This window comes from Jaculus jaculus, chromosome 8, assembly GCF_020740685.1.
Source record: "Jaculus jaculus isolate mJacJac1 chromosome 8, mJacJac1.mat.Y.cur, whole genome shotgun sequence".
Classification (NCBI taxonomy): domain Eukaryota; kingdom Metazoa; phylum Chordata; class Mammalia; order Rodentia; family Dipodidae; genus Jaculus; species Jaculus jaculus.
The window spans coordinates 4,209,051-4,218,940 of NC_059109.1; the positions used below are offsets into that span (position 1 = coordinate 4,209,051).

General features: G+C 55.9%; 1 protein-coding gene across 2 annotated transcripts in view; it reads left to right on the plus strand.

The window, feature by feature from the left end:
• The window catches only part of Ppard (peroxisome proliferator activated receptor delta), a 63,233-nt gene extending 53,343 nt beyond the window's left edge, over positions 1-9,890 (plus strand). For both annotated transcript variants that reach the window (XM_045156472.1, XM_045156473.1), the window contains 5 exons: positions 3,264-3,418; positions 4,491-4,629; positions 6,642-6,844; positions 6,993-7,443; positions 7,980-9,890. In XM_045156472.1, the coding sequence (XP_045012407.1) occupies positions 3,264-3,418; positions 4,491-4,629; positions 6,642-6,844; positions 6,993-7,443; positions 7,980-8,227 (1,196 nt within the window). In that variant the 3' untranslated portion in view covers positions 8,228-9,890. The remainder of the gene's footprint in view (positions 1-3,263; positions 3,419-4,490; positions 4,630-6,641; positions 6,845-6,992; positions 7,444-7,979) is intronic.

Genomic DNA, 9,890 nt, shown 5'->3' on the forward strand with positions numbered 1-9,890 from the left:
GGCAGAGTATGGGGGAAGTCGGGGGCTCTTTTCTTCCAGCCATCCATATTATGAAGAGTAATCTCCTTTAGTTGAGATCTGATTAAAGCCAGGCATGGTGGCGCATGCCTTTAATCCTAGCACTCAGGAAGCAGAGGTAGGAGAATCTGAGTTCAAGGCCACCCTGAGACCACATAGTGAATTCCAGGCCAGCTTGGACTGGATCGAGACCCTACCTCGGGAAAAATAGATAAATAAATAAACCAATTTAAATGTTAATCACATTTTTAAACATATCTTCATCCAGGCATGGAGGCGCACGCCTTTAATCCCAGCCCTCAGGAAGCAGAGGTAGGAGCATGAGTTCAAGGCCACCCTGAGATGACATAGTGAATTCCAGGTCAGCCTGGGTAGAGAGAGACTTTCCCTAATCTAAAAACTTCTTCACCGATGCACACAGGGGTGTTTCTCAGGTGACTGTAGATCCTGTCAGGTTGACAGTCACTGTTAACCATGGTAGTCACCGCCAGCCCTTCCACGATGGTCTCCTCACCTGTAGAGTAGGAGGGCCCAGCCCCACTTGAGGGTTGTTTCGAGAGTTCACATGGGTGTGAAATGCGGGACAGTTCCTGAGTACAATAGGCACGCAATAAAAAGAAGATATTGAGCTGGGCGTGGTGGCACCCGCCTTTAACCCCACCACTCAGGAGGCAGAGGTAGGAAGATCAAGTGAGTTCGAGGCCACCGAGAGACTACATAGTGAATTCAGCCTGGGCCAGAGTGAGACCCTACCTTGAAAAACAAACAAAACAAAAAAAGCAGAAGATGCTGCAAATGTGCTACAAACACACACTTTTTGCGGGCGATCAGGTTTAAGGTCCAGCCCCAGTGCATGACAAGCAGGTAACTGTGGCTGGACGCCTAACCTTCCCACGCCTTCATTTCCTTACCTGCAAATGTTGGTAAGTACTGTTTTTCCAAGGTGGTAATAAAATGCCATGAGCATAAACTAGTATAAGCTGGACGTAGTGGCTCGTGCCTATAATCCCCGTACCCAAGAGGAGGCTGAGGCAGAAGGACCACCACGAGTTTGAGGCCAGCCTCAGGTACATAGAGGGAGCAAGACGCTCAGGACAAGGGTGACACCTGAGACATGGGTGCAGGCTTCTCCCAGGACTGGCTTTTCCCTTGGCTCAGGACCACTGACTCCGCTCCAGTGGAACTGGGATTTGGACTTTGCCCCATGGCTCCTGAGTCCTGTTCTTTTTTCTTTTTCTTTTTCTTTTTTTAAAATATTATCAGAGTGAGGGATGTAGGAGGAGAGAGAGATTGAGAGAGAGAACAGGCACGCCAGGGCCTCTAGCCATTGAACTCCACATGAATGTGCCACCATGTGCATCTGGCTTATGTGGGATCTGGAGAATCAAATCTGGGTCCTTAGGCTTCGCTGGCAAGCGCCTTAACCACTATGCCAGCTCTCCAGCCTTGAGTCCTGTCCTTAACCTGCTTGGCTTGCTACCTCTGAGCCCCTGGAAGCCGACTTGGGAGTCACCACAGACCTCTCCTTTGATCCCTGACAGCGAAGGCTCCCTCTGAAGTCCAGCACCGCTCTCCTGCCCGACCCGGCCTGGCCCCTCCTTCCTGCACGTGCACCAGAACTGAAGTGTCCTGCCACTTAGCTGCACCTTAAGGCTCTCTCCCCTCTCTCTTTTTTTCTTTCATATTTTTATTTTTTTATTAACAACATCCATGATTGTAAACAGTAGCCCATGGTAATGCTCCTCCCTTTTTTTTTTGGTTTTTCGAGGTAGGGTCTTACTGTAGCCCAGGCTGATCTGGAATTCACTATGTCGTCTCAGGCTAGCCTCAAACTCACTTCAGTCTTCCTACCTCTGCCTCCCAAACGCTGGGATTAAAGGCGTGTGCCATCATGCCAGGCATCTCACCTCTTCTTTACCCCCAGCGTTTGTGGCAGGCTCTGGGCTGCCCCGCATACAGCAGGCGTTCATCAAATGCCTGCTGGTATTGGCATGCCCGAGGACATGCAAGCCACAAAAGCAGCCTGCTGACCGCCCGTGCCACGGAGGCGTCCCGGGTAGAAGAGGAAGCGTCGTCTTCTAGAGGCTTTTGCTGCTGTGCGCTTTCGCGCCCTGTGGCCGTGCCTCCCGGAGGGGCGAAGCCTGCCAGCCCCACCACCATGTGTCTCATGTCCAGGGCCCTCGGGCGCTGCTGATTCTGGGAGTTGTAGAGCCCACCATGAGCCTGGTACCCCAGGTTCTTGACACTGGGACAGTTTATTGTGCCCTCAGGCTCCTGTGTCTAGTGAATGGAGCCTCAAAGTAAACAAACGCCACTTACCCTGTCAGGTGGTGACAGGCTGCTAAGAACCCTGCTGTCACTTCTCTCCAGAGCACCCTGCCAGGGTGAAGGGCCCACTTTCCCCATCCCAAGCCAGGGACCATTATGACCTTGGAATGATTGCAGCTGGGGCCTGGGCCAGTCCTGGCCATTCTGGGAACTTATACAGCCCCGCACCTCAGCAGCCAGAAAGGCGCAGCCCGCCTGGACCCCTCTGCTGCTTATATCTGGGGGGCTTGAAGCCAGCTCTGGGAACCAGACGAGCCCCCGAGCAGCCCCACTGCACTCACCTCTGCGTGCCAGCGGGGTTGCCAAAGACACTCGCCGCTTCTGAGTCGCGTGACGGTGCCAGTCATGGCCTCCCACGCTCCTTAGTGGTATTCCCACCACAGTGCAAACATGGCAACGTTTAATGGAAAAGCAGAAACTGGGTGCGCTGCTCAATCAGTGTGACTGAGCTTGTGCTCATTCTACTCAAGCAAGTTTTGTGGGAGTGCATTTGTCGCTCTTGAGAGGACCCCGGTAGCATCCCGCATGCCACCCACCCTACAGCCCCGCTCCCATAGAGACCCTCTCAGCCAGGCAGCTGATACCAAAGACCCACTGAAGACCCTTCTCCTCCCCTCGGAGCCCCACCGAGGCGCTCAGCCTCTCCCAGTCAGAGGTGGCTTGCAGGGAGAAAGGCTCTGGGCTCCAGCCGCTGGGCGTCTGCCTGACAGGCGTCAGTCCCCGGGGAGGTGCTCAAGAGGCTTTGTGCGTCTTCTCTCAGAGAAGCTGATCTGTGACCCAGGTAAAGACGTCACTGCCCCTCACAAAGGTTCTCCTCAGCCGCTGAGATGCCGGAGCCCTGGGCTGGAACACTTCCTGCCACCTGGCTCCTGGACCTCGAGGGCAGAGTGTGCAGCCACCGTGTCCTGTGTCCACAGACCTCTCCCAGAACTCCTCGTCCCCCTCGCTGCTGGACCAGCTGCAGATGGGCTGCGATGGGGCCTCTGGTGGCAGTCTCAACATGGAGTGCCGAGTGTGTGGGGACAAGGCCTCGGGCTTCCACTACGGCGTCCATGCGTGTGAGGGCTGCAAGGTAAGGACTGGGCGGTCATCGGGTGTGTGCTTGCATGTTGAGTTGACCACCCCAAGGGTCTCCCTGCCTCGGGGTGGGGTTCTGTAAAGACCCCTGGAAGCACCCTTGGGCCCTTCCAGACCATTCCCGCTGAGCACCTGCCTACTGACCAGCTACTTGCTTGGTCTCTGGTTGGCCGGCGCCCCCTGGGCACCTGGCTCCAGAAGGCAGGCTGGACAGAGTAGGTCAGAGGAGGTGCTGTGGGAAGAGTGGCGATTCTGGGTTGTTCCTTCACCTATCACAAGTTCACAAATTATTTTTATCTATTCATTCATTACTACAGAGTGAGAATGGGCACACCAGGGCCTTTAGCCTCTGCAAACAAACTCCAGATGCATGCACCACCTTGTGCATCTTGTGTGGATCCTGGGGAATCAAACCTGGGTCCTTAGGCTTCGCAGGCAAGCGCCTGAACTGCTAAGCCATCTCGGCAGTCCACAAGTTATCTTATTAAACAACCCTTTGCAAACTGTACCAAACCATATACATTTATGAATAAATCAAACTAACAAAGAAGTCGTAAGACTTTGAGTATATAAAGTAAAGTAAATGTGGAGTATAATTTTAGTTAGTTCAAAGGTTTTAGTATGTACTTTCTCCTTTCCCCTCCCAAACAGAATTTCCTATCACTCCCAAGTTTCAGCCTTTTAATTTAATTTTACTTATTTGCAAGCAAAGGGGGGGGGTCGGAATAGGAATGGGCATGGGCATGCCAGGACCTCTAGCCACTGCAAATGAACTCCAGATGCATGATCCACTTTGTGCATCTGGCTTTATGCAGGTACTGGGGAATCAAACCCAGGTCATTAGGCTTTGCATGCAAGTGCCTTAACCACTGAGCCATCTCTCCGGCCCCAAATTCAGCCTTTTTTTTTTTTTAAGTTCTTACACATAATCAGGCCCAGGGTACAATCTCGCTGCCTAGTGTACTCTCACCAGGCCCAGAGCTCAGCCCTGTGGCCATGGGCACCCTCACCAGGCCCGGGCGCAACCCCATGGCCGAGCGCCCCCTCACCCGGCCTTGCTCCTCCAGGGCTTCTTCCGGCGGACCATCCGCATGAAGCTCGAGTACGAGAAGTGCGATCGGAGCTGCAAGATCCAGAAGAAGAACCGCAACAAGTGCCAGTACTGCCGCTTCCAGAAGTGCCTGGCGCTGGGCATGTCGCACAACGGTGAGTGTGGCGGGCAGCCTGGGGAGCAGTGCCTGCCACGGAGACCTCACCTGCTGACCGTGCCCATCTATGCCTGCCGGTTCCCCAGGCTGCCCAGTACCCACCTAGGTCCCAAGGCCTGCATCTGCCCCACTCTGACCTGCTGGGCCTGTGAGAGGAGGCCAGCTGGAGTGGGGTTGGGACCACCGCTCCCTGCACCTCAGCACGCAAGGCATGTGAGGCCGAGGCTTGTTTGCTGAGGGCTGGCAGGACCAACAAATGCCCCCATGGGCCAGCCGCAAGGAACCAAGCGGGACTTTCTCGGAGGCCAGACACTTCTAGAAGATGGAGCCTTTCCTGCCCTCTGCTCTGGGCTTCCTGTGGAGCCTTGTCCTCAGACCCCTAGGGTTGGGTACTATGAAGCCCATGCAACCCTCTGTACCCTGTGGGGCAAACCCTCAGAGGGTTAAAGCCTATGGTGGTCAGCTGTGGGTACCCCAACTGCCTTGAGTCTTGGAGGGACGCAGGAGCTCAGCCCGACATGTGTGGCTTCTCTTTGGTACCAGGGTCTGGGTCTGATCTTTCCCTCAGGTTTGTGTCTAACCCTGGAGGAGTCTTGGGAAATCTCAGGGTAGATCAAAACCTTCCCCCATGCTTACTCTGGCAGGATGCGGGTCCTGCTCCATGATTATCAGGGTTTTTTTTTTTCTTTGCTTTTTAAAATATTTTATTTATTTACTTGAGAGAGAGAGAGAGAGAAAGGCTCATAGAAATGGACATACCAGGACCTCCAGCCAGGGCAAACAAACTCCAAACTCACGCGCCACCTTGTGCATCTGGCTTACGTGGGTCCTGGGGAATTGAACCAACGTCCTTTGGTTTTGCAGGCAAGTTCCCTAATTGCTAAACCATCTTTCCAGCCCTCTTTTTTTTTTTTTTTGAGGTAGGGCTTTGCTCTAGCCCAGGCTGACCTGGAATTCACTATGTAGTCTCAGGCTGGCCTCAAACTCACAGCAATCTTTCTACCTCTGCCTACCAAGTGCTGGGATTAAAGGCGTGCGCCACCATACCTGGCTTTTTTCTTTTCTTTTTTTTTTTTTTTTAATTGAGGTAAAGTTAGGTCTCATTCTAGCCCAGGGCAACCTGGAATTTGCTATGTAGTCTTGGGCTGGCCTTGAACTCAGAGCAATCCTCCTACCACTGCCTTCCAAGTGCTGGGATTAAAGACGTGCACCACCATGCCCAGCTACAGCTGTCATATTTTACTGTTCATTAAAAATACTCTTTTTTGGGGGGCTGGGCAGATGGTTTACCAGTTAAGGCACTTGCCTGTGAAGCCTAAGGACCCAGGTTTGATTCCCCAGTACCCATGTAAGGCGGATTCACAAGATGGTGCATGTGTCTGTTATTTTCAGTAGCTAAAACCCTGATATGCCCATTCTCTCTCTCTCAAATAAAATATTTTTAAAAATACTCTGTGTTTCATTGTTGGTAAGGTTTTTGTTGGATTTTTGAGGCAGGGTCTAACTCTAGTCCAGGCTGACCTGGAACTTACTTTGTAGCCTCGGACTCACAGCAGTCCTACCTCAGCTCCCCTGGGGCTGTTACAGTCATGATCAGCCCCGTCATTCCCGATATAAAAGAAGAGTAGCAGTCAGTCCAAAAGAGAGAGGGTTGTAGTGAGAAGGGAACAAGCTAGGGCCTGTCACCCAAGGGTGTCTTCCTACGTGCCATGTTTTGTCAGCCCCCAGCCAAGATAGTGCATGTGCACATGCACACACACACACACACACACACACACACACACAGGGACTCTAGACCCTGGATGCTGGCCACCATGACGGAGACACAGGACCCCTGTCCTTTGGAGCTCTGGCCTGTAGGGCTGCCCCAGCATGGCCACCTTGCAACTCTGGAGCTCCCGAGGACTCCAGGCTCAAAAGAGGTGACGCTTTTGCCTGCACTTGAGAGAAGTGGGCAGGTGAGACGCTGGCCCCTCTAACTTGTCTGTGACTGTGTCCACCCTTGGGCAGCCATCCGCTTTGGCCGGATGCCAGAGGCCGAGAAGAGGAAGCTGGTGGCAGGGCTGACAGCCAGTGAGGGACAGAGGCACGACCCCCAGCTGGCTGACCTGAAGGCCTTCTCCCAGCACATCTACAACGCCTACCTGAAAAACTTCAACATGACCAAACAGAAGGCCCGCAGCATCCTCACCGGCAAGTCCAGCCACACCGCGGTGAGTCTGGCCGAGCCTCCCACGCTCCACCTGCCTGACTCCTGGGAGAATCAACCCCCCACCCCCCCAGCTTCATGTTCCAGGAAGGGTGTGGGGAACACGAGGGAGGGGTGCCCCAGGGACGGCCTCTGACAGGCCTGGTTTTCAGCCCTTTGTGATCCACGACATCGAGACCCTGTGGCAGGCGGAGAAGGGTCTGGTGTGGAGGCAGCTGGTGAGTGGCCTGCCGCCCTACAAGGAGATCAGCGTGCACGTCTTCTACCGCTGCCAGTGCACCACGGTGGAGACCGTGCGGGAGCTCACCGAGTTTGCCAAGAGCATCCCCAGCTTCAGCAGCCTCTTCCTCAACGACCAGGTGACTCTGCTCAAGTACGGCGTGCACGAGGCCATCTTTGCCATGCTGGCCTCCATCGTCAACAAAGATGGGCTGTTGGTGGCCAACGGCAGTGGCTTTGTCACTCACGAGTTTCTGCGCAGCCTCCGCAAGCCCTTTAGTGACATCATTGAGCCCAAATTCGAGTTTGCTGTCAAGTTCAATGCGCTGGAACTTGATGACAGTGACCTGGCGCTCTTCATCGCGGCCATCATCCTGTGTGGAGGTGAGTCAAAGTGAGAGGGCACGGGCCTCGGCGCGGGACAGTCAGCCTAAGCTTGGACGGCGTGGCACTGACCTTACGGACAGGACCGGCTCCATCCTGCGATATGGATGGACGTGTAGAGTGAGAGGACGTTACACGTTACTAGCGGCAGTTATTTGTAGACGGTGGAGACGTTGACACATTTCACATTCTAGCTCTAAGTGCAGGGGTAAGCCTTCCCACCTGCCAGGGCGGGGTTATTTCATGCCCGGGTGCCCTAGCTTCTAACTCATTTAGTCCTCGAAGCAACCCAAGGTGAGGTGCCGCAGCCTGGCGCCTCGTGGATAGTCTCCGACAGAGACAGGATGGAATCCAGGCACCCACTATCTTAACCTGGAATTACACTGCCCTGCCCGACCAAGAAAAAAACAGGAGATGGCTGGAGAGCAGGGCGGGATTAGAACACCCAGTGGAGCTGACTGAGAATGGGCAGGCCTGGGTCTGTCCTGGGCTCCTCCGCCTCCTGAGATCCCCATGTGTGCCCTGTGTCCCCACAGACCGGCCAGGCCTCATGAATGTGCCCCAGGTGGAGGCCATCCAGGACACCATCCTGCAGGCCCTCGAGTTCCATCTGCAGGTCAACCACCCTGACAGCCAGTACCTCTTCCCCAAGCTGCTGCAGAAGATGGCCGACCTGCGGCAGCTGGTCACTGAGCATGCCCAGATGATGCAGTGGCTGAAGAAGACCGAGAGTGAGACCTTGCTGCACCCTCTGCTCCAGGAGATCTACAAGGACATGTACTGAGGCTGCGGCTGCGGCCCCCCTCCCCGCGGGCTCCAGGGACTGTTCAGTAGGCCCAGCACAGCCTGAGCAGCGCGGTCCCACGTGCACACCCGGGCTCACGTGGCCCCGGCTCCTCCTCTGTTTCTGCTCTCCCCCTCCCCTCTCCCTCTCTCTCTCTCTCCCTCTCTCTCTCTCTCTCTCTCCGTCCCCCCCTGCTCTGTCCCACCTTCTGTGGCGTCTCTCCACCCGGGCGCCTGTCCCCACGTCTCCCGTTTCTCGCTAGTGAGGTGGTTGGCACTATCTCAGCAGCCCCAGAACAGCACCTCCGCCTTACCCGCCGTCCTGAGAGCAGGGTCCTGCCTCAGCCCCGCTCCTGCCTTGCCTACCTTCCGTCTCCCTCATCAGACAGAGACTTGAGCCAGCCAAAGAAACACTGTGCTCTCTAGGCTCAGCTTCAGCTGGGCCTGGACTGACTGCGATCAGATCTCAGATCACAGCTTGTGGTCACGGTCACGGGGTTCCTGCTGCCGAGGACAGTGGGCAGCAGCCCAGGCCCCTCCAGGCTGTCTCCCTGCCCTGCCCCTGACATCCCACACCCACCATTCTTCACTCTTCTAGGCCGCTGTCCCGAAAGTCCCTGTGCTGGCCACTAGGGGCGGTATGGCTCCCTGCAGACGGACTCCCATGGCCCCACAGAAAAGGAGGGAGGTGGAGGTTGCCCCAGGGAACAGCACACTCAATTCTGATGCTGAGACTTGGCTCTGAGTCCCAAAGTCACAGGCCAGGGAAGGGCGTGGGGTGGGCCGTCCCCCGGCATTGCAGCGCCCCCCCCCCCCCCCCCCCCGTCCGTGTCTACACCGTGTCAGAACCCAGAGGCTGACGAGCAGCTGCTCCTTGCTCTGGTCAAGACACACCGGCACCCCGTCCCCAGCTGCGCACACCCCAGCACCTGAAGGCCCCTCCCTCCCCAAAAGTGGTGGGGACAATGTGCCTCTGTGCCAGGGCCGTTCTGCCGAGCCAGCCAGGGCTGCTGGGGTCCTTCCTGACACCCGCGTGTCCCAGCAGCGCCCCCCCCCCCCCGTCTTTCCCTCTGCCACCTGGCTGCTGGCTCCTGAACTCCCTCCACACAGTGGGGAAGGGGCTTGGCACAGTCCCCCCCTTGCCCCTGCCCCTCAAGCCCTCCATGGAGGAGGCTGAGCCCACCAGCCTGCAGGGAGGAGGGGCCGGCCATAGCTGCACTCGGCACGGTAGGAGGGCTGGCTGGTCTTCCAGCCCTGGCTTCCTGGATCCTGTCCGACCCCCTTCCCCAGGGACCTCACTGTCTGAGCAGCACAGCTCTGAGAGGAAGCCCTCTCTCAGCCCGAAATGGCCAGAAGGGACCAGCCCGCTGTCTCCCCTGCCACTGCTGTGGCCTTCTGTGGGCCAGATACTCGTGCCAGCGCAGCCCGCCTCTCCCCTCCCGCCCTAACTCGCCAGGTCTTGGGGGCAGGGGTGCTCTGACCCTTCTAGCCACACACTCGCCCCTGCCCAGGTCTGGTACTGAGAGCACAGCTCCCCTCCGTGTCCAACAATCTCCAAAACTGAAATGTATATTTTTGCTAGGAGCCCCAGCTTCCTGTGTTTTTAATATAAATAGTGTATACAGACTGACAGAACTTTAAATAAATGGGAATTAAGTATTTAA